This window comes from Orcinus orca, chromosome 16 (assembly GCF_937001465.1).
Source record: "Orcinus orca chromosome 16, mOrcOrc1.1, whole genome shotgun sequence".
Lineage (NCBI taxonomy): Eukaryota > Metazoa > Chordata > Mammalia > Artiodactyla > Delphinidae > Orcinus > Orcinus orca.
Window position 1 is genome coordinate 51602142 of NC_064574.1, and position 24654 is coordinate 51626795.

The 24654-nt window shown below is 48.1% G+C and overlaps 1 protein-coding gene across 1 annotated transcript in view; it reads left to right on the plus strand.

Annotated features, from left to right (window-relative positions):
• The window catches only part of PDPK1 (3-phosphoinositide dependent protein kinase 1), a 71921-nt gene that overhangs the window by 13577 nt on the left and 33690 nt on the right, over positions 1 to 24654 (plus strand). Inside the window, 5 exon segments of the mRNA XM_004270281.2 lie at positions 13962 to 14228; positions 17205 to 17247; positions 17512 to 17649; positions 22655 to 22799; positions 23688 to 23785. Of these exon segments, the coding sequence (XP_004270329.2) occupies positions 13962 to 14228; positions 17205 to 17247; positions 17512 to 17649; positions 22655 to 22799; positions 23688 to 23785 (691 nt within the window).

Consider the following 24654-nt stretch of genomic DNA (forward strand, 5'->3'; position numbering starts at 1 on the left):
TTTGTGTCATGTGGGCCAGCCTCCCGGTCTGCCTGTGGTTGAAGGCTAATGTGGGTGGAGCATGTGGCGTGGTCTGTGTTACAAGCGCCCATGCCCCGCAATCCCCTCCCACCACTTTAGGCAGTAGCCATGCCTGGTCTGCCCTGTGAACACATGACAGATGTATTTCACAAAGTGACTTTGAGCTCCTGTCTGTTGTGGGCACCCAGCAGCCCTCAAGGGGTGGGTCAGTGTTATACACCTCACTTCACAGAATAGTAAATTACGGCTCAGAGAGAGTGTGGCTTACGCGTAGTTACCCATGATTTCAGCTAAGTCATCTTGGGTCCTCGATTTTGCTCCTTCACTCTAGTTCTTCATGGTAGAGGTCTGGGGTTTGGGGAAGGTGGCAATGGTTGCTGTCCCTGCCTCTGCCAGGTTTTCTGTGCTGGGCCTAGCTTTGTGGACTTTCTTGAGGTGAGAGAAGGTTCTTACCAGAATGTTCTTTGCCAGTGAGCACGACTGACTTGAGAGCAGTGTCCCTTTGGGGATGAGCTGGTCGGATTTTATGGCAGTCTACCACCCCCCTTTATGCAGGGGCCTAGAGGGAGGTGTTCCTCTGTGCGGTGTGTTGGCTGTACCAGTCGAGGGCCTTTCACAGCACACTCTGCCCAGGCAGCATTTAAAGGCAGCTTAGCCTTTTGAGTTTGAGATCCTTTCTCTTGCTGGCTGGAGTCTTAAGCTGCATGACAGCATCTTGACCATAGAAGGCCCTGATTTTGATCTTGATTCCTCTCCCAGTGTGTTAGGGAGCCCAGCCTTCCTGTATCATTTTGTCTGCCTCACAGTTAGAATTGGGCCTCCTAATTCAGTATATAGTTAATTCAGTTTACTCACAGATAAATATAGTATGTGGAAGGGGGATGGGCTTCATTTTGGTCTTGAAGAGCTTATTTTATCATCTGATGACCCTTGGTTGGGAAAACCTCTGTGTGTGTGTGTGTGTGTGTGTGTGTGTGTGTTTGTCTTCTGTGTTATTTAATCATAAAACTGCTTATAGGGGCTTCCCTGGTGGCGCAGTGGTTAAGAATCCACCTGCCAATGCAGGGGACATGGGTTCAAGCCCTGGTCTGGGAAGATCCCACATGCCGCAAAGCAACTAAGCCCGTGCTCCACAGCTACTGAGCCTGTGCTCTAGAGCCCGTGAGCCACAACTACTGAGCCCTCATGCCACAACTCCTGAAGCCAGCGCGCCTAGAGCCCGTGCTCTGCAACAGAAGAAGCCACCACAATGAGAAGCCCGTGCACCGCAACGAAGGGTAGCCCCTGCTCCCCACAACTAGAGAAAGCCCACGCAGAGCAACGAAGACCTAACATAGCCAAAAATAAATAAATAAAGTAAATAAATTTATTAAAAAACAAACAAACCAAACCAACTGTTTATAGCGTGCTCCCTTGGAGTCAGCTTGAGTGCTTTGTATAGATTAACTCATTAAATCCTCACAGCAAGCCTGGAAGGTCCTGTCCTCCTTATCCCTGACTATTACGTGAAGTCTGAGCCACAGAGAGGTGACATAGTGTGTTCAAGGTCAGATGGCCGGTCAGGAGCAGAGCTGGGGTCCCAACCTGGCAGAGTACGAGTTCTCACAGTTTGGTGGTAACTTCTGTACTTGTACCTGTAACTTGTTTGTGGGAGGCAGCAGCTATTCATATGCAAAAGGTTTGGACAGTTTAGTAACTAATGATTAAGCATTTGCAGCTATTTATTCTTGTGACGTCAGATTCTTCCTCAGCAGGTTTATAGGTAGAAATTTTAAACTCTTAAGAACCAAGACATGTTTAAAGCATCTAGTTGCAATTGCTCAAATACAGGGTGTGTAGGCCCCCAGGTTTGAATCCTTGGCTCTGGTGCGGAATGACAGGCTCCCTCCTCAGGATGAAAGACTGTTTCTCATCACACCAACCCTGAGTCTAGCTTCAAACTCCCAAGCTTGTTCTTCATATGAAATCCTTGCTTAATTTGCACTTTATCCTTCCTAAAGAGATAAAGACATAAAGAAAGATCCAGAGGGATCTGAGGAACATCAGTCAGCCCTTTTTCCCTGAAGTCAACTCCTCTGCTTCCTGGTGCTGACTCAGGGGCTGTTTGCTGTTTTCTTTTCTCCTTCTAGTCCCTAGGGCTCAAGTAAGATTGGGCTCCTGGTATCTGTTAGTAGAATGAATAGATAAATCACTTTTCATTGTAAAGTGTTTCAAACTATATTTCATAACAGAGGAGGAGAAACCATGAGTCTTCCATCCTAACACAACCTCTCTGAACCATTTTGGAGAAGAAATCATCTCTTCAGCTGAACCCTATCCCATGTTTAGACACAGCAGGAGCCTTGGGAAGCCACCCAGGCCACTGGCTGTGGCTGCTCCCCTACATACTTGCAGTGCCTTCTGAAACCTGCTGAGTTGTGTCCTCTCTCCACTTCCTCATCTGACCCTCGTAATACTGTCTTGCCACCAGGTAATTAAGGTCTGAGGTGCGCTTTACAAATATATGACTATGTATTTTAAAAATAAGCTTCCATTTACCTGGCAGTAAACCTAAGGGTTAGTGAAGTTGTTGTCTGCAGCTTTGGAAGAGGTGAGGTGTCTAGTATAGGAGACTTGACGGAGGTAGAAAAGAAATCTGTGGGTCATTGTTTTCCTTTGCCCCAAATTCATTTGCATTTTAATCTATTTGTCAGTCAAATATTTGTCACAGGGCTTCCCTGGTGGCGCAGTGGTTGATAATCCACCTGCCAGTGCAGGGGACACGGGTTCGAGCCCTGGTCCGGGAAGATCCCACATGCCGCAGAGCAACTAAGCCCATGAGCCACAACTATTGAGCCTGCACTCTAGAGCCATCGAAGCACAACTACTGAGGCCTGCATGCCTAGAGCCCGTGCTCTGCAACAAGAGGAGCCACCGCAATGAGAAGCCCGCGCAGCATAACGAAGAGTAGCCCCTGCTCGCCACAGCTAGAGAGAAGCCCACATGCAGCAACGAAGACCCAACGCAGCCAAAAATAGAAATAAATCAATAAATAAATTTATTAAAAAATATATATATATATTTGTCACATTTAGCAGTTTTGAATGTTGGATACTGGATATTTTGATGTTCATATTTTCCTAAGCTCTCTAGTGGTTGAGCAATGTATTGCATAGTTAAATTGAACCTTGATGTGTTTTTGGTGGATACGAAAATGTAAGTCCATCGCAAATTAATTTTCCCTTGAGAGTTTCTACCTCTAAGAGGAGACTGCTGAACTTAACACTCAAAAAGTCAAAGAAGTTGAAAATCCTAAGTTTTTATATACAAATTGTTGTGAAACCAGTTGAAGTCTACAGAAAACGCCCAGTTTATGGACAGTATTTTTACAAGTTCATTTGGAAGTCAGTTGTTTAAGACTTGGGCTTGTCTTCCTGACAGAGATGCTCTTGCAGAAGGGTGTCGTGGTCCTCCTCTGGGGAGGCTGTGAGCACACAGGCGCCCTCCTGCTTACTCAGTCACGTGATACGGTGACAGGTGCAGGACGAGGTGCATGTTGAGTGCAGTTAGGGGGGTGTGACCCACTTTTCCAGAGACATCCCAGGTGTTGGATGTTCGTGGCGCTGGTTTTCCTGGCCAAGTTCAGTTGAGAACAGCCGTCCTTCCTTGTTCACAGTAGAGCTGAGCCACAGACATGGCTCCCACTTCATGCAGTTATGGAAGCTTGTTCTGACAGCCACACAGGAAGCAGGAGAGAGGAGCACAGGAGGAGTCCTGTCCTGTGGGGGGATTTAAAGGATGCTGGTACTGGGAAGTGGGGGAGAAAGGGTGGGGGTTGGGGCCTGGCCTGGTCAGTGCGAGGCCTTGGCCACAGGGAGCTACTGGTGTGAAGCTGTTGGTGAGGCAGGCTGCAGCTCCCAGCCTTCTCTTGGGTGTGAGGTGCTTGCATTTGGGGTGCACCTGTGTGTGTAGGAAAGGCCAGCAGTCATGACTTGTGGTGACACAGTGCCTACAGGACCAGGTAGAGAGCTGTGTTCTTGAGAACTTGTGACCAGCTCCATTTTATTAGGGAGGGCGAGGATGGGGGACAGGGTACTGTTGCTTTAAATTTCTCCAGAGACTTAAATTTCAGAAGCTGTTGAGGAACCAGATTGTATTTACTTACCATAATTTTGGGTCACCAAATGGGTGGTAAGCTGATTGGGCTGTGCTGGGAGGGAGTGACTCTCCCAGGGCCCTGGGTTGCCTGGGCACACAGGGCTGCACTGCCTCTGCAGGGCCCCGGGCTGGAGGGCTGGAAGGAGCTCCTCGGGAGCCTGACCCCCGCCTCCACCCCTGGGCCACCGTATAGTGAGTGTCCTCCAGATCATGGCAGACCGTCTCAGAGTGCTGTTTATGCAGCTTAATTACCACCTCAAATGTGAAAAAAAATCAGCCCTTTAGAATAATAGCTGTAGTACAAATAAGCATTTGGGCTTTTCACACTGGAAGAGGGCTTTTTTCGTAGGTTTTTCATTTTATAATTGATGCTTTTAAAGTGCTTTAAAAGGTAATATTTCGACCATAATTTTAACTGCAGAAGTGAAACTGTTCATTAAAACATACCCATGCCAGCGACTTATGACTGCAGGAAGAGAAAGCATGAGCACTGAGTTGTCACTATGAACATCTCTCCATCAGTGAGGGGCCATGAGAGCTGGTCCTGCACTGAGGTACTTGGCTGGCGTGCTATGGCCGAGGCAGGAAGGAAATTGCGGAATTCCATGAAGGAGAAAGGCTGCCATGACAAGTCCCTGTGTCATCATGCCCATAAAGCTGGAGCAGAGCAGATGCTGCTGTGGCGCTTCCAGAGCGGCAGTGGTCTGGTGTTCAGCATCTTCAGCCCAGGTCTGATGAGGGACAGTACAGCCAGGGTTAGGCTGGCATCAGACTCTGGTTCAGGAGGCACCAGGACTCTTATGGCAAGTCCCATTGCTCAGGCTTCCACCCTTGTGGTTTGAGGTGCCCAGAAGTGACCCCAGGAGGAGTGTTTCAGGGACCCTGAGGTCCTGCCTGGCATCCAGAGGTTTTGTCTGGAGGTGGCCCGTCCAGAGGGCCAAGCTGGACTGTTGTGAGTCTAGAGCTGCTCCTGCCTTTGGGCCTTCTCATTGCCCAGTCCTCTCCTGGGAAGGCTTTCCCCACCTCCTTGGGTCTTTGTTCAGATGTCACCTTCCTAGTAAGGGTTTCTCTGATTATTTAAATTTGTACCACTCCCATCTTCCTTCCCTGCTGTATTTTTCTCACAGTTATTTATCACCATTTGACACACTGTGGATTTTACCTGGCTTTTCTTTTTTGGGGGGAGTCTGTCTGCTCCTACTAGAATGTGGGCTTCTTGAGGGCATGGGCTCAGTTTTGTTTTTTGCTGTATCTTCAGTGCCTAGAACAGTGCATGGCACATAGTAGGTGCTCAGTGAATATTTGTTGATGAAGTGGATAAAACAGCGTGGTCTTGAGGGTACTACTGCATTTACCTTAAATCACTGAAGCTGCTATGAAGTGCTGGTGGTGGCCCTGCCGTTTCTCATAAAGCATGTGGTGGAAAAGCAGATATGTGTGTATGTCTGTCTGTATTACATCATCTGTTATTGCCATTTCAAAAATCCGGAGTTCATTCTACACTTCACTTGGATGTTGATTTCAGAATGACTGGTTTTTCCTTCTGACTCATAAAGGCTGCTGAATCTGAATTTTGAATCTGAAACATTAGGGGAAAGTGAAATTTTGAAATGCGTGATGCATGATTAGCTATTATTATATTTCATATTTTGTATGTGAGTATTCCCCTTCCTGCCACTGCAGCACATCTAAGCCGCTGTCACCCTCCCCTGGACCTGCTGCAGCCCTCTGACCGCTCCCCCCCCACCCCCCCAGCACCCTCTGCCAGCCCCTCCCCAACCTACGCTCCGGCCTCACAGCACTCATCCACTTCTGCCATGGCTGCCCTCACAGCTTTAATCTGCTAGTTCTGTAAATGATATTGGGTCTGTCACTGTGTTGGGATGTAGCTTCCTAGGGGTAGGGACCATGCCTGCCTTACAGCGAAGTCCCTGGACCTTCGCTAGCACAGCGGCCATGTTTGTTGAGTAACTGGGTTAAAAATGTGGTTAATTTACCTTTTTTGAGAAACACTGATGAGCAAAATGAGTGCATGTATTTTTATGACATAACAGAAAAGCATGGCTTTGGAGAATAGGGTGTACTTAACAGAAGTCACTCCACATCTAGTCACTCCAGAGCTGTCTGCGCTAGTGAGTTAAAGGTCTTGGCGCTCTCCTTGACCCTCCTGGGACTGTGTGCACTGCGCTGCGGGATGTACTATAAGCTGTGGCAAACAGCAAAATATGCCTGCTGTGTGTGGGGGGATGAAGGGGCGGAGAGGTTCCTGGGGGCAGTGGCGGAGTCCTGGGCATTTGAGGTGGAGGGGGATGGTGGTTGTGCTCTGGGGGTGAGGCCGGCAGGTGTATGTGTGTAGACATACAACATCCTCTTCCTGCCCCCTCTCAGCCTGGCCCCAGGGTCATGTTTCCACCTGCCAGCGTCTCCAGAGCACACACTCTGTTTCTCTCCTCTGACTGTAGTCAAGCCTTTTACTTCAGTGCCCACCAAACTGAAGCGGGCGTGGTTTAGCTTAGGCTCCAGAACATTCTGCACCTGTCCAGAGCATGCTGACAGTTTCAGCCAGCTACCAATGACAGAGAAAGACGGCTTACTAGTTTATGTTAATTTATACTGTTATGTTTAACATAAACATAACTAGGTTATGTTAATTTATAAGGTGGCATGTATCCCTTAAAGAGAGGCTTATCAGCCGCCTTCATACCTCTCATTGAAGTTGTGCTTTTGGGCTGGATGAACTTGCCAGGCATCTTGTAAAAGTAAGAGTTGGCATCAGGTGCATTAATGTTTACAGGTGGGAAAATCCTGTGCTCCAACCTTTACCGTGTGACAGGTTCTGGGAAGTATACAGGTAGCCTGGGCATCTTCCGTGGCGCTTATCATGGACGGGTGTCAGGGAGGACGTGAGCAGGTTTTATCCAGCACGATTTTCTACCTCCTACCTTGTCATTGCCCAGCCAGATGCTGCTCGGTGTCATAGGTCTGGAGGCAGGTCCAGCTCTGTTGAGACAGCATGTTGATTTTCAGCGCACCTGGTGGTTGATTTCTGCATGTCTACCAGAAATGGGCAGAGTTGCGAGTTGAGGGCTGCCGCCTGGTTGGTACCTGTGTGTGGGGTCGGCCCAGCTGAGGTCAGGAGCAAACCTGTATTTTCTAAGGGACAGTGCTCTCCTTTGAGGACCTGTTCTGGAGACCGTTTTTTTTTTTTTTTTTTCTTTAAATAACCATAGAAACTACTTTGATGAAAAGGAAAGAAAGCTCTCAGAAACATGTACTTGTCAACGAGTGTTTCATTAGACTTACCTTTCACTGTCTTTGGAGACCACTCTCCGTGGGCTGGACGGGTGTTCAGTTATCATTATGGAAGTTGGAGCTGAAGACCCTTTCCTCGGTAAGTATTCCTGAAGCCAGGATAAGCATTCTTCACTGTGCTGGGCCTTCCCAGGGTGTTTGACATCAGGGTCATCTGTCCCTGGAGTAGCCAGTTTGAAGGTGTTTGTCACGCCAGGTCTTGCTTTCCGTGGCTGTGGATGCCTGCTGCCTGCAGGCCCTGCCTCCTCATCCTTGCTGCTCTTGGCTGTCACTTCCAGCACCTCCCCTCCCAGAGTTGAGCTTCTGCCCTCCGTGAAGAAGCAGTGGGTTGTCCCTCGCCTGTGCCAGAAACCTTCATGTGACACATACGTTGGCGCCTTTGCTAGAATTGTCATTGGGTCCAGAAGCATGTCTATGTAAAATTACATTTTTCCAGGTCCATGAGTCAACTCATCACGTTTTGCTATTTAAAAACTTCATGTTTGAGATTTTATTCAGTAGTTCACTTGTCAGTTTTGAATTAAAAGCAACATTTGCCACTGTTCTGTGCATCTCCGGTTGTCTTCTTGAGCCTCACTTGGCAGGAGGCTGGGCGCACAGGTGAACTTAGATGAGGTCGGTAAACAGGCCCACACTTGGTGGGACAGGTGCGGTGGGGGTGGGGCACGGCAGAGACAGGCGGTGCTCTCCCCTCCCCTATCTCGTTGGGCAGCGATGGCCCCCGGTGGGCCTGTGACCAGGCCTGTTGGAAGCAGTGCTGTAGTGCCTGGGACGGTGCTGTGTGAAGTGCTGGCTCTTTCTGCTTCCCCTCTCTCGGTGTGTGTCCCTTTGGGTCACACAGTCCTGCTGCTCCTCAGTCCCCGGCCTGAGGGTCTGCACTCGGAATGACCCTGCAGGCCCAGGGAGTGCTTACAGACACAGGCCCAGAGCTGTGTCTGGGAGCCCTGTGAGGTTCTTGGTGCTCTCTGGGCACAGCTCTCGGTCATCGTGCAGCTGGCCTGGCTGGTGAGGACAGTCCAGGCCTATCTTGGTTCTTGATGGGCTTCAGCCTGGTGACTGTGACCTCTTCCCCACTTACCACTGCCTTCGAGGACAGAAAGTTCCAGCTAATCTCCAAGGAAGTTATTGAATTTGATTACACTTCTGTTAAGATTGTATGCGTTGTTTATAGGGACAAATCATTAAGGTACTGACTGACCACAGAGCTTGGTCCAGCCCTTGGTACCTCTCATGAGATAGAGTGTTTATGAAATGCATAAGGCACACTTGACTTACTGCGACCCATAGAGCGTTCAAGAAAACAGCAGTTTGCCATAACTAAATGGTGTGTCTTGGACTCCCATTCCAGCTAGAGAGCCTGTACTGCTGGTCACGTTTGTGCTGTGTGCCACATTTAAAAAGCCAGATTCTCGGGCTTCCCTGGTGGTGCAGTGGTTGAGAGTCCACCTGCCGATGCAGGGAACACGAGTTCGTGCCCCGGTCTGGGAAGATCCCACATGCCGCAGAGCGGCTGGGCCCGTGAGCCATGGCCGCTGAGCCTGCGCGTCCGGAGCCTGTGCTCCACAACGGGAGAGGCCACAACAGTGAGAGGCCCGCGTACCGCAAAAAAAAAAAAAAAGTCAGATTCTCTTAGATATTTTTTACAAAGCCAATTAGTCATATTCTCCTAGTATTTCACTGATGCTATGTCTTGGGTTAATTCCTTCATATTTGTATACCTTACCTGAAGTGATAATGATCTTGACAGACAAATAAGTAAAAGAAGCTTGCCCTCTCCCAGCTGTGGTGCAGCTCCAGAGTTGGTGGTGGCTCCTTGCTTGGGAGCTGGCATGTGGTGTGTCTTCTGGGGTGACCCTGCCTGAGCTGGCCTTCCCGGGGCTGGCCTGCCTTGTGGAGCCGAGGTTTATATGGTCTTTTGGGGACTGCCCAGACTCCTGCCTGTTCTTGCCACCTGCTGCCTCACTTCTCCACCTCCGTGCTCATCATGTTTGGGTCACAGGATGTTCTGTCTAGGTTTGTTTTTTACTTGTTATCTTAAAATGAGCTTCTCTGTCTCCAACTTTTCTCTTGTGGTTGAGCTGTCACCCTCTGCAAACCATTGGTTACTGTGTGCTCCCCTGTCTTGCCTGTTCTTGGTGCACTTTCTACAGGCTTCTTCATAGTTCTCTGAAGTCTCCCTTCCCTATTTTAATGGAGAGAGAAAATTTTTATCCTTTATGAACAAACATATACGCAGTATAAGAAACAGAGCTTTGTATGGCCACAGTCCCTTAGCTATTTTAATTAATTAATTAATTAATTAATTAATTTTGCGGTACGCAGGCCTCTCACTGTTGTGGCCTCTCCCGTTGCGGAGCACAGGCTCCAGACGCACAGGCTCAGCGGCCATGGCTCACGGGCCCAGCCGCTCCGCGGCATGTGGTATCTTCCCAGACCGGGGCACGAACCCGTGTCCCCTGCATCGGTAGGCGGACTCTCAACCATTGCACCACCAGGGAAGCCCTGTGCACAAGCTTTTAAGTTTCGTTAGGTCCCATTTGTTTATTTTTATTTCCATTTCTCTAGGAGGTGGGTCAAAAAGGATCTTGCTGTGATTTATGTCATAGAGTGTTCTGCCTATGTTTTCCTCTAAGAGTTTGATAGTGTCTGGCCTTACATTTAGGTCTTTAATCCATTTTGAGTTTATTTTTGTGTATGGTGTTAGGGAGTGTTCTAATTTCATTCTTTTACATGTAGCTGTCCAGTTTTCCCAGCACCACTTATTGAAGAGGCTGTCTTTTCTCCGTTGTATATTCGTGCCTCCTTTATCAAAGATAAGGTGACCACATGTGCGTGAGTTTATCTCTGGGCTTTCTATCCTGTTCCATTGATCTATATTTCTGTTTTTGTGCCAGTACCATACTGTCTTGATTACTGTAGCTTTGCAGTATAGTCTGAAGTCAGGGAGCCTGATTCCTCCAACTCCGTTTTTCTTTCTCAAGATTGCTTTGGCTATTTGGCGTCTTTTGTGTTTCCATACAGATTGTGAAATTTTTTGTTCTGGTTCTGTGAAAAATGCCATTGGTAGTTTGATAAGGATTGCATTGAATCTGTAGATTGCTTTGGGTAGTATAGTCGTTTTCACAATGTTGATTCTTCCAATCCAAGAACGCGGTATATCTCTCCATCTAGTTACTTGAGTTTTTTTGGTGCCTAATCCTTTGCGTGTTTCGTCGTTAGAAAAAGTCTTTAGGATTTACAGATTTGAATGAGATCTTATATATAAATTAATGTAGTCATATATGATATAGCTATTTTTATAACAGTTTATTGAGATATAATTCATATACCATACAATTCACCCATTTAAAGTGTATTTCAGTGGCTTTTAGTATATTCATGAGGTTGTATATCCCCATCCAATTCCAGGACATCCTCATCATTCCAAAAACAAACCCATTAGCAGTCATTCCCCATTCTCCCCTCCAGCCTCTGACAACCACTAATTTTTCTTACTCTATAGATTTGCCTATTCTGGACATTTCAGATAAATGGAATCATACAGTATGGGGCTTTTGTGTCTGGCCTTTTTCACATAGCATAATGTTTTGCGTGTTCATCTGTTTTTTAGAATATATCAGTATTTCCTTTTTATGGCTGAATACTCAATTTTATAGCTAGATTACATTTTGTTTATCCATTTATCCGTTGATGGTCATTTGCGTTGTTTCCACCTTTTAGTTGTTATGTATAATGCTATTATGAACATGCTTGTGCAAGATTTGTGTGGACCTATGTTTTCATTTCTAGGAGTGGAATTGCAGGGTTATGTGATACCTGTTTCCTTTTGAGGAACTGTTGTAATGTTTTTCAACGTGGTTGCACCATTTGACATTCCTGCCACGAATACGATGGTTCCAATTTCTCTTTGTCTCCATCAGCACTTGTTATTATTATCTTTTTGATTCTAGCCATTCTGGTATGTGTGAAATGGAGTCCCATTGTGGCTTTGATTTGCATTTCCATAGTAACTAATGATGTAGAGCATCTTTTCATGTACTTATTGGCCATTTGTATGTCTTTTTTGGAGAAATGTTTATTCAGATTTGTTGCCTATTTTTTAACTGTGTGGTTTTTTTTTAATTTAGTTGTAAGAGTTCTTTATATAGTCTGAATACAATTCCTTCAATTCGTTTATCAGATATATGATTTGAAAATATTTTCTCCCATAATTGGGTTGTCCTTTCACTTTGTTGGTGGTGCCTTTGAAGCGCAGAAGTTTTAAAATTTTGATGAGTTCCTTTGACCTGTTTTTTTCTTTTGTTCCTGTGCTTTTGGTTTCATATCTAAGAAACCATTGCCAAGTTCATAAAGATTTACTCCTATATTTTCTTCTGAGAGTTTTCTAGTTTTATTTCTTACATGTAGATCTTTGATCCATTTGAGTTAAATTTTGTCGTGGGAAAGGCATCCAACTTCATTCTTCTGCATGTAGATATCCAGTTGTCCCAGCATCATTTGTTGAAAAGACTGTTCTTTCCCATTGAAGGGTCTTGGCACTCTTGTCAAAAATCGATTGGCCGTAGACATACGGGTTTATTCCTGGACTCTGTTCCAGTCACCCACGTGTGTATCCTTATGCCAATACCTCATTGTCTTCTTTCTATCTTTCTTTCTATCTACCTATCTATCTATCTATCTATTTATGGCTGCGTTGGGTCTTCATTGCTGCACAGCCTTTCTCTAGTTGTGGCAAGCAGGGGCTACCCTTTGTTGCTGTGTGCGGACTTCTCATTGCGGTGGCTTCTCTTGTTGCGGAGCACGGGCTCTAGGCACGTGGGCTTCAGTAGTTGTGGCATGCAGGCTCAGTAGTTGTGGTGCACGGGCTTAGTTGCTCTGTGGCATGTGGGATCTTCCCGGACCAGGGCTTGAACCCGTGTACCCAGCATTGGCAGGCGTATTCTTAACCACTGTGCCACCAGGGAAGACCTGCACTGTCTTATTATAGCTTTGTAATGAATTTGGAAATTAGGTAGCGTGAGTCCTCCAGTGTTCTTTTTTGAGATTGTTTGGCTATTCTGGGTTCCTTGAATTTCCATATGAAGTTTAGGATCATCTTGTCGATTTCTGCAAGGAAGCCAGCTTCTTTTAATAGCGATTGCATTGAAAAATTTTAAAAACTTGTTAGGTTTTTGAATTTGTTTAAATAACTAAAAAACATATAATTCTTTAATTTGTTTAGAGGTAAGTTTGGTGTGTAGTGAGCAGTTGGGCTCTAAATCAGTTATTTTTCAAATTGTTAAGCAGTTATTCCACTACTGTCTTTTTTTTGAGCAGCTTATTTCTTTTTTTTTAATTAATTAATTAATTTATTTATGGCTGTGTTGGGTCTTCGTTTCTGTGCGAGGGCTTTCTCTAGTTGTGGCAAGCGGGGGCCACTCTTCATCGCCGTGTGCGGGCCTCTCACTATCGCGGCCTCTCTTGTTGCGGAGCACAGGCTCCAGACGCGCAGGCTCAGTGATTGTGGCTCACGGGCCCAGTTTGAACAGCTTATTTCTTGTTAACTATAACTTTTACATGTAGTTGGCAATTCTTGGGCTCTTCTTTCCATTAAGTTATACTTCTGTGTTCCAGGACTGCTAGGTTAAAATTCTATTTAGTTGTGGGGTATAGTTATTTATTTATTTGTTTGTTTGTTTATTTCTGCTTTGGGTCTTCGTTGCCACGTGTAGGCTTTCTATAGTTGCGGTGAGCCGGGGCTGCTCTTTGTTGCGGTACGCGGGCTTGTCATTGCAGTGGCTTTTCTTGTTGTGGAGCACGGGCTCTAGGCGTGTGGGCTTCCGTAGTTGTGGCTTGCCTGCTCAGTAGTTGCTGCTCACAGGCTCTAGAGCACAGGCTCAGTAGTTGTGGCGCACGGGCTTAGTTGCTTTGTGGCATATGGGATCTTCTCGGACCAGGGATCGAACCCGTGTCCCCTGCATTGGCAGGCAGATTCTTAACCACTGCACCCCCAGGGAAGTCCGGGATACAGTCTTAAGCTAGTCTGTTCAAACCCTGAGTGCCTTCTGTGTGTCTAGCCTTATATCAAATGTGAGTGGGTGAGCAGGGGAAGGGTTCTGGGATGGGAGACAACGTGGTCACAGGGTTGGACCAGCTTTCTCTGTGGACAGGGCCACAGATGATGTTTAGGCCAGGCAGTGTGATGGGAAGGCCAGCTGGCCATGGCTGGGTGGGGGTGGGGGAGGTGTTGGAGACTTACACAGAACTGAGGGAGAGGGTGAGGGCAGGTAGGTTCTGGGTGCTGGGGTCTGTGGGCACGCAGGACAGGGCAGGGTGGAATTTGAGCGGGGAAGGGACTTGGGAGAGGAGGGCAGTGGCCCGAACTGCATGGCAGAACATCAGATGGTCTGCCCTGTGCTTGGTGGTGTTTCAACAATGTCAACACTTTAGTTCATACATTTAGGAAGGGTGAGCCCCTTTGAATCTTACCTCTTTTTTCCTGTGTCCACCAGTATGACACCGTTCCTATTCAGTCCAGCGTGGTATTATGTTCCTGCCCGTCCCCATCAATGGTGAGGACCCAGACTGAGTCCAGCACGGCCCCTGGCGTTCCCAGCTGTGGTAGCAGGCAGGGCCCCACCATGGACAGCACCACGGCCGAATCCCGGCCAAGCGCCAACTCGCTGCAACACGCCACACAGCCGCCACCACAGCCTCGGAAGAAACGGCCAGAAGACTTTAAATTTGGGAAAATTCTTGGTGAAGGCTCTTTTTCAACAGTGAGTACAGACTGCTGCTGTTTGTTGAATGAGGGTGTTTTCCTTGGGAGTACTGGCCTTTTTTGGGACTTGGAGCTGGGGGACTAAGACACTACAGTGGTGTTCTACCCCAGAGGAGGGTCTCAGGCCCTTGGGGATTCCTCTCCTGTTGTGAAGGTGACTTGGGGCTGGCTACCACCAGGCAGATCATGTGGTTTAAATATCTAGCTCATGATTTTGTAGGGGAAAGCTTTAAAAGGCATTTCATGATCTTATTTTTAATTTTCTCAAAAAATGCAGTTAGATTGTATTCTAAGTTACATTTCATATCATTGTGTCCTGTTAGCAAGACCCTGGGAAGCTTTCCTGTTCCTTAGATTAAACATTAGTGTTGGTGTATCTCTTCGTAGTTTTGGGGAAACATTTAATGACCTTTGTTATTTCTCTGTTATTTTTAAAATATAAAACAGTACACCATTGACATTTGCTAGAGTTGCAGCCCAAGATCTGCTAGCTTCCAGATTTTTGTGTCCTCAGTTTCATGGACAGAATTACTATCACAGCACTGTCAAGTCACACTCAGGGTAATTCTTTTTGTTACCTGAGAGAGTTTTACCTATCTTGTGGTATTTTTCCTCTTAAAGCAAAGATATGAAGGTTCAGAGCTGCCCTTTGCTGAGTTGGAGGCCTCATGTGGCTGTGGCCGGGCCAGAGGCTTGCTGCAGGCTCGGGAAGGCCAGAGCCCCTGTCCCCTGGCCGTGCCTTCAGAAGAGACAGATCCTTGCCGCTGTGGTCTCTGAGCTGGGCCCAGCATGAGCTGCAGCTCCTCAGGCCAGCAGGTCCTGAATAATGAGACTTGCTTGCCTGGCCTTTGGGAAGAAACCTCGTGTGAAATTTGTTTTCCTTTTCTTTTTTTCCATTTATGAAATAATTCAAAATACAAAGAACATGACATACTGGGGCTCACCCATGTTCCCAACATCGTTTTAAGTGTTAACTTTTGCTCCTTTTACATTTTTTATTTAGATTTTTTTATTGGCAGTTTTTAAGTTAATGAAAGAATTGGGCCCTCATGATAAAAACCTTCAACTTTGAGCATAATCCCCAGTAGGTCTGGTACTCACAGGTCCTTGCAGAAAGAAAAAACTATTTTGAAAAGAATCTTGGGTGTTCTTTACAGTTACTTACATGAGTCCAGTAAAAGAAGAAGCGTTCTCTCTCCTTTTCTCAGCTGTACTTCATTGGACATTTATATTGACTGGAAAATGAGGATGTATTTATGAAATTCCCCTGTGTTCCTGGGTTTCCACCATGGGTAAAAAAGTAGGTGCCATCTGTTCTGGGTGACAGATTCCTGATGTAGAAAAGCCCCAGCTGAGATTCTTGTCATCCCTGTGCCAGGGTGGTGCCCAGGAAAGTGCCGTGAGCCTGGAGCCTCCTTTCTGGTACTGTTTGGAATCCTGCAGCCTTGGGTCTCAAATTATATGTGCTACCCTCAGTTCCTTCTCACCATTCCTGAAATAGAGACAACCTAAAATGAGGTTTCCAGGGGAGGCAGCTCCCAGGCTGGATCCCCAGGTAGGACCTTCACGTGATGGAGCCTGTGCCGGAGAGGGGGAAGCCTGGTCCACTGCCGCCGGCAACCTGAGGGTGATCCTGATGTCTACTGCCCCTGCAGTTGGCCCGGGCCATGTGGAGGGACATAAGGAAACTGCATAGAACATGCAGAATTCACACAACAGAAAGATGACATAAATATCTCCTTCAGATAGGATTCCATTAAATATTAGCACTCAGTGTTTTTCTTCCTTTTTCCTACTTACATAGCTAGTACATGCTGCTGTGAAGAAATTTAGCATTACATCAGTACATAACCTAGAGAATGCCAGCCCTTCCCTAGCCCACTCTCCTTGACTCACCAGCGCCTGAGAACAATCCACACAGGTTCCTTTCTCCACAGAGATCTTTAAGATCTTTCCATTTGAACACATATAATCCGACCTTGTTCTTAAAAACCGCAGGGCTACATACAGTGCTTTTCCAGGGTCACTTCTGATGAACTTGGTGAAGAATTCCCTAACGGAATATAACTTACAACCAGGGGCCTCCAGAGGTCTTCCTGGAGGCTCCGGTATTTCCCGGGAGTCAGCAGGTTTTCATCTGCTCTCTGGTCCTCGGCTGTTCCCTGTAGGTGTCTCAGGAGAGGAATTTGCACCAGCTGGCGGTGGTGGGGACCACCCCAGCTCACTGCCAGACTGGGCTCATCAGGCATTTGGAAATTGTTACTCAGGTTGTGCCCAGGGTGTGTTCGTGTAGAAAGTTCTTTTCAATGTGTGTGAGGCCCCACTGGTGCTCTGTCCCCGAAGTAGAGTGTAAGACCGGGCTGTGCTGTGGAGAGGGCATGGGGGGCGGGGGGCGGGTGTGTGTGTGACTGCATGCTGGAGGGAGGTGCTCTCTGCCGGCCGCGGTTCCTGTGCCCTCAGTAGCAGGGATGGGATTTACAGCATCTGAGAGTGGCATCAAGTGAAATGCAACTATTATTTGTAAAAGCCCAAATTCAGGGTGGCCTTTTGCAATGAACATGTACTGGGGACCTATCCATAGAGTTAGTTTTTGAAGAAATTCCCAGTACCCACCTTGTGGAGATATTATTATATGCTGCTTCTTCCTACTGTTTGTGTGAGGGTTATGCTGGTCATAAGGTGTTCCTGAATATATATTTCACTGCATGAGGGGGGACTATTGGCATCTGATGAGGAACTTTCTGGAAACATTTGAGAGATACATGTGTTTCCTTTAACTATTAGAACACATTAACTTAGTCATTGACACTCAGCTATGTTTGTTAGCACAGGACCAAAAATATTTAAAATGTAATTTCGTGGTGGGGGCGGGGTAGCCTGTGTGGTTGGTTGCAGGGTGACTTGTGAGACTCAGTGCCCTGGTTACATTGGGTGTTTTTTTCTCTTCTTTTTCCCCCTTTTCTTCCCAAACCAGGTTGTCCTGGCCCGAGAACTGGCAACCTCAAGGGAATATGCTAGTAAGTAACTAACTCCAGCGAGCTAGGATGCTCCAGTGTCTAGGATGCAGGAACAGCGCACCTCTGGGTATGCGGCCACCTGGCTGCCCAGCCCCTGGAGGTTTCTGTGCTGATTTCAGGGGACAGGACACTGTTGGTCTTAGAGATCACAAATCTGGTGGGTGCGTTTTGTGAAAAACTTTAATTTTTATCTGTTACTTTATGAGTTGTGTCTTTAGTGTTTTCTTACCATTTCCAATTGTAGTAACTTGCTTCTCTCTTAAGTTAAAATTCTAGAGAAACGTCACATTATCAAAGAGAACAAAGTCCCGTATGTAACCAGAGAGAGAGACGTGATGTCGCGGCTGGATCACCCCTTCTTTGTTAAACTTTACTTCACATTTCAGGATGATGAAAAGCTCTGTATCCTTTGAACAGTCAAAGCCTTCTGATATCACGCCAGTGACCCCTTATCGTTTTGGAACCATGACCCCGTTTTTGTTTTCACAAGTAGCCCCTTCCCTGGAAGGGAAAAGGGTAGCTTATTCTAAATACAGACGAATTCACATCACTTTGCTTTGGGACCCCCTGGGATTGCTGACATTCACTGAAGTAGAACATTACTTCAAGGGAGATCATCACAGTCATTTTTGAGGTTTTTTGTTGGTAAGCTTCATATCTAAAGGATCATTATTTTAATGCTGTTCTTGCTAGACGTTTATTTAAAAGCATGCCCTCATTCCTTTTTAATCAGCATCCTTGGAGTATCTGTCAGGTGTCGAATCCAGTGCTCAAAGCAGGGAAGTGAGAGAGAGGAAGAAGGATCTTGGGCATCCGGGGCTCCCGGGAGGTGGGCACCTTTCTGCCCTCTTTGGCCCTGGGTTGTGGGGTTTGGTTGGAAGGAACATCTTTCTCAGGCTCAGCTGCCAGGTAGAAAGTCTAGGGAGTGACCCACAGGAGCCCAACCCTTTCTTCCCGTATCCAGGACTTGTCCTCCCAGAGACAGCCCCTCCCCAGGGCCCTCCAGCCTCCCCCTCTCCCACCCCTATGGATGTCTCTGATCATCCAGTGCCTGGCTCTCCAGGGCTGTGCACACTGCTTCTCCAGCTGCTTCTCCTGCAGGGACGTCACACCCTGCTGATTCTTTGTTTTATTTCAGGGCATCTCACGTTCCCTGACTTCTCCTGTAATCCCTGAAGCACTTTTTTCTTTCTTCTTTGCTCAGGGTTCAAGGAGACAGGGCACCGTGGCAGTCAGGGTGGGCCATATCTGTGTCGTCAGCTTGTCTCTGGGCCATTCATCATAGAGCCAGGCCCGCCAGGTCTCCTCACTCCCCAGCCCCTCTCCTGCAGTTGTTCTTCCAAACCGGGACTCCCTCAGCCCCCGTTTGACCAGAGACTCTGTCTTCAATCCCAGCAGCTGCTCTTGGCTTCTTCTCGACGAGGGAGGTCGAACTGCCAAATGGAGTTGAGAGTTTGTTCAAGTGTAAACCTCAGTCTGTGCATCTGTTCTTTTCCTCCTGCCCTTAGGTCTCCAGAGCCCCTTCCCCTCACCCCACCACCTGCAAAGCTTGGCTTCCCCATCCCACCTGGGGGTGGGGGCCTGATCTTAACCCCCTTCCCTTCCCCTCTCTCCTCTCTCCACACATATTCTTCTGGGTTAAAACTTTGCTCGATCCTGTTTCCCCTTTAACACCATTTTCTGGCTCCTTCAACTGTCAGCTGAATGTTTCCTTTTGTTTATTGAGAAGTCCTGGTTGAGTTCCAGGTGATGGGAACATGCTGGTACATGAGGTGAAGGCTCTGCCCTCATGGGGCTTGCATTTCTGTGCAGGAGTTAGATATACACAGGTGATTAATGGCTGTGTGATAGACACTGAGGGAACAAGAGTAGTAGGGCCAGGTAGGAGTTGGTCGGTGGAGAGTTGGATCAGCTGTTTTAACTTGGTGGTCTGAGGAGACGACGTCAGCCCGAGGCCTGGGCAGAGCAGGGGCAGGTGTGCGTATGTGTGGGGGGTACAAAAAGGCTGGGCAGGGGTCAGCTCCTTGGGCCTCGGAGTCCCGGCAAGAATTTTGGATTTTCTTCTAAGTGTGGCACAGAGTCCAGGAGGAGGGTCTGGAGCAGGGTAGCCATTTGCTCTCACTCGGGCTGCTGCTGCAGGGAAGGCTCTTGTAAGTCAAGCTGGCTCCTGGGGGTGGGGCCTCAGAGCTGGGTGCACAGTGGTCCTGTAATTGATGCATCCGTTGATCCTTGCTACTTGAGGCCTGAGTGGGCTACTGGGTGGCTGCCTGCAGAGCCTGAGAAGTCAGGTTGGTGTGCAGATTGGTGGGGGGTGGGCTGGGGTGTCGGTGGGCCGGAGGGTGCCCAGCAGGGAAGAGTTCCAATGAGTGGAGAGAACAGAGTCCCAGGGGCAATGGACCAGATGGTTTCTGGTGGAGGGTGCTGGCTGCCCTGCCAGATAGTGCCAAGTGGTCAAGTAGCTGGGCCCTGGCCTGACCTGTGGATTGCTTCCCATGCAAAGTGTTGTTGAGAGTGGCAGTCTGGGGGGTGGGGCTGAGGGCTCAATCAAGAGAGAGAGGCAAGGAAAGGCAAACAAAGCAGGTTTTTCCCAGTGGTTTCACCGTAAAGGGGAGCAGTAAAGTGGTCTAGTAGCCAAGAGCATGTGGGGCAGGGAGGGGGGTTCCTTGTTGGTTTGTTTTAGGTCTTTTAAAGTGTTTGCCTCTCCACCTGGCTTCAGCATCGCCCCATGTCCCCGTCTGCTGTCACTGCTCATGCAGCAGCCATCAGTGACCGATCTGTTCTGTATCTCACCTCTGAGGCCACCTAGACCTCTTGCTTCTTGTGTTCCATGGCACCCACGTGATGGTGCTTCTCTTTGAGCCTGTGGGGCTCTCTGGCTGCCAGAATTCCTGGAGTCCCAGGCCTGGGCTTCCTACGGGGCCTGGGGAGAATAAGTCGTGTTGGTTGGGAGGCTCCGGCAGGTCGCACACACTTGACTTCATCTTCTCCCAAGGTCATGTTCAGTAGGATCAGGCACTCAGAGGCTAGATGAGTGAGCTCACTGTCTGATTTCAGACGGGATTGGCCAGAGTAATGCAGGTGGAGGGGACTCTAGGTCTCTATCCAGTGGTGTCTGTTGCTTTTGACATTTTAAGACAAATTTGAAAGCCTGTGGAGATTGCAGGGGCTCACTTACCTCTGACAGGAGCGAGACCTGGGGACTTCTGCTCCACTGGAAATCCTTTGTAATATACAGTGTGTTGAAAGATAAAGAAAAGGAAGCACTCTGCCTGAATAAAAGCCCCAGTGTGCACACTATCCTCCTTTTAGCTGTAATTTACACATTGGGGAGAGAGGGGAGCAGCTCCTCCAGCGACTACAGGGCTAAGCACACTCTCAGGACAGGTGAGGCAGAGCTGGTGACACCCCTGCAGCAGCCTGAAAACAGGCAGATAGATCCGTGAGGGACCTCCTGGGCACTGTCAGCCTCTTTGCCCTCTGGAGGTTCAGTTTGACCAGACTCAACTCCTGCTCCCCAGAGAGGGCTGAGCTCAGAGAAGCCCTCCCTCCCTCCTTAGGTGCAATGCAGGGCTGGGCACCACAGCCAGCCAGCCAGGGTGCCTTTCCCTCCAGCAGGGATGAAGGCTGAGGGGTTTCAGAGACTGTTGCTCTGCTAACCTGCGTTCTTCCTCCACCTCCCACCTGCCTGTCCTTGTGTGTCGTCTCTTGAAGCTTGGGGACAGGAACAGCACACTAGACCTCAGGAAGCTGGGCTCCAGTCCTGTCCCTCCTTGGCTTTGTGACCTTGAGTCAGTTGCTTAACCTCTCTGGGCTGGGTTCCTCTGCAAAGCGCAGGCATTGGGCTCAGCAGGCTCTCAGGCTCTGCCACAGGCCTGATCTGTGCTCATCGTCCCAGGAATTGACTCGCTCCCTGTGAGAGAGCAGCCTCCCCTCACTGCCCTGGGGCCTTAGCTGTGCTGAGGGAGGTAGAAATGTTCTAGGGTGTGAAATGGACCAATGAGGTCTGAAAGAGTGTTTCTGGGCAATGAGGAACATGTGTGGTCAGAGAGAACACGGGCTTGGAGCCATGATCTACAACATGTCATGTTCAAAACCTGTCGGTCACTTAGCGCCACAGCCGAGCAGAGAACTAGAAGTGTCCCTTACACCGGAAACAGGAACTCAGGGAGTGGTCAGATAAGGGGCAAAACCTGTGAAGCCAGAAGAGGCCCTGTGGCCATGGCCGAGCCTCTCACGTGGGCTGCTGGTTTCTGGGAGACTGTGCTCCGGAGTGGGGAGGCTCTGCGGCTGGTCCAGGTCCAGATCCAGGCGGGGCGCCTGCTTGGGGTTGGGTGGGCCAGAGTCTGCAGGCTGCTGGTGAGGAGGCCACGGATACCAGCCTTCCCCGAGGAGGGATCAAAGCAAGGAGAGGAGGGAAGGGGCCCTGGCCGAGACCCTTTGCATTCCCTAGAAGTAAGGTTGGTTTTGGGCTTCAGCTTCCTGTTAAACGTTGTTCTAATTGGAAGGGCTTGGGAGGCCACATGTGGGGCTCGATCACAGGCAGGTTTGAGCAGCTTCGGTTGGTGGTCTCTTCCCTCCTGGGCCGCAGCTTCAGGCATCTTCTTTGGTGGGAGATGGCAAGTGCCTTGCCAAACAGAAGCCAGATGGGACACCTTGAGCACAGGTCACCCCTTACCCCCTCGGAGCTGATGCTCAGGGCGGGTGAGGACTTGGGTGCCACTCTGCCAGGGAGTGGCAGAGTACCTGTAGATTTCCATCAAGAGGTGTGGATGTTCGGTGCTTCCAGGAGGAAGCAGTTATATGGGATCCATTTATAGTTTCTCCTCTTAGAAAAAGGGAGAACAGAAGTAAAACAAATCACACTGCAGTGGTGTCCGAGGGAAAGATGACTGTTTTCCTCGAGTCTCTCCCCAGTGGGGGCCCAATAAATAGATTGAGTTTATCTATTAATGGCATTTCTCTTACAAAACTTGTCACTTTATACTTGGGAAGGAGCATTCATTTGAGGAATCTTTACGTGAATGGACTGAGCACGGCATGTGCGGTTGGTGCAGGTTGGAGGCTGTGTGCTGATGGCGTTGGGGCCACAGGCCCTGACCGCCATCTCTAGCGGCTTCCCTTCACTGAGCCCACAGGTGTCTTCTGGGGATGGGGGGTCCAGAAGGGGCAGTTGGCCTGAGAGGCATGTGCTTTTGTTGTTGGTGAAAAACTCACGCTGGGACCCTGTCCTGGAGCCAGGGATTCCCTGCAGACCCAGCGGTTGCGGTTGGGTCTGGCTGGAAGAGGGGCAGCTGTCTCAGGCCACAGGTACCTTCAGTTTTAATTAATTTAAAAAATTGCTACTGGGCTGTTAAGGTCAGTTTAAAAGAAAGATTTTTGCTCTCTTCCTTAACTATCCAATGTTTAGATTTTGGCCTTAGTTATGCCAAAAATGGAGAACTACTTAAATACATTCGGAAAATTGGTTCGTTCGATGAGACATGCACCCGATTTTACACAGCTGAGATGGTGTCTGCCCTAGAGTACTTGCATGGCAAGGGCATCATTCACAGGTACCAAGCCAGGGGGCTACAGGCTTTGCTCCCCAGGCCTGGGGGGTCAGCTCTGGTCTCTTTTATGGAGGGTGGGATGCCTCATTGTGAGAATTAAGAAGAGTTCACATTACTCTGATGTTGAGAGACTGTGGACCTTTAATATCAGGTGAAATTGGTCAGATGTCTTTTTTGCCAGACTAACGATTCTCTTAGCCATGTTGACTGGTGCTTTTATTTTGTCAGTTGTAGATTCTGTGTGTACTTATCATTTTCCATGATTTTCCGATAAAGTCAAATTGAAAGTGTTCATTTAAGCTTTCTTTTTCTTACTGTTTTTTTTTTTTTTTTTTGGTGGTAAAATACCCATAACGTAAAATTTACCAGTAATTCCCTGGTGGTCCAGTGGTTAGGACTCCGAGCTTCCACTGCAAGGGGCATGGGTTGAATCCCTGGTTGGAACTAAGATCCCGCCAAGCTGCGCGGCGCAGACCAAAAAAAAAAGAAAAAAGCCTAAAATAGATAAAATTTACCATTTAACCATTTTCTCCCTCCCAGTTTTATTGAGAAATAGTTGACATATGTATATACAAATTTAAGGTGTACATTTATTGCGTAATGATACCACAGAAGGTTTAAAGGCGCTTTATAGGTTAGGCATGATAGATTATACTTCAATTAAAAGTTTATTAAAATGGTAGATGCAGTTATGAAATGATGTAATTTGTCCTCATTATATGCAGTTGATATTTGTTCAGTGCTAACTTTAGACTTGCATTCTTGGTTGTTAGTCTGTAAAGATTATAGGTATTAATCAGTTCATTTGGGGTTTTAGCAAAATTTAGAGTTTGTAATAATGTTACTGTTTTAAATATTTCATCTCAAACGTAAAAAAATCTGCTTTCACAGGGACCTGAAACCAGAAAATATTTTGTTAAATGAAGATATGCACATCCAGATCACAGATTTTGGAACAGCAAAAGTATTATCCCCAGAGAGTAAACAAGGTGTGTGTTTTATTTCTAGTAGATCCCTGCTCAGTGCTTAAATCAAAACCAACTTCTTAGAAACAGGTTGAATTGCCTTATGCTCATCATTAATGACAGTTGTCTGTAGTACCTTTGTTATTATAAAATGGATGCTTGAGTTTTCACAGAGGAAGCCTCTGCCTTTGGGCAACTTTAGCTGAGGGTCTGGGCAGGTGTGTGCCTGGTCTGGTGGGTGCAGGGAGGGGCTTCGCAGGCTGCCTGTGGTTGGTCCTCCTGGCCTCAAGTGGTAGTAGGTCACCAGGCGCTTTCTGCATGTTGTCATAGGCCCTCAGATGCCCACTGTGGCTCACCCTCCCTAGTCATCTTCCTAGAAGATGCTGGGGTGCCACATTTGTTCCTGGTCTCCCATGCAGGGGTGTGAGGTCAGCTCCCAGGTCTTCCTGTTGGCACTGTGGGTTCTCTGGGGTTGGGGGGTGGTATGCGCGCACGCGCGCACTCACACACACGCACGCACGCACGCACGCGCGCGACTGACCTTGTATCCCAGTGCTGACTGTCTGCCTGTCTCCTGTGCGCACCTGCCAGGGGTGGTGGCCCAGGCACGCCGATTATAGTGAGGTTCTATAAGATCACAGAATGAGTTGGGGGCTGTTTTTTTCCTGCTGGTCAAGTGCATGTTAATCATTGCAGACCCTTCTAACCACTGTTCCTCTAGGGTATTTCCTAGCCGGATTATGTACTGTGACAGTTGCTCGCAGTCCACCTGGGTCAGAAGAGAGCCCTGGGTATCTTAGCTACCCAGGGGCATCTCGGCCATGGTGGGGGTGGGGGCATCTTGCTGTCCTTCAGGTGTTTGTTGAATGGAAATCATAAACTCCGAGGGTATA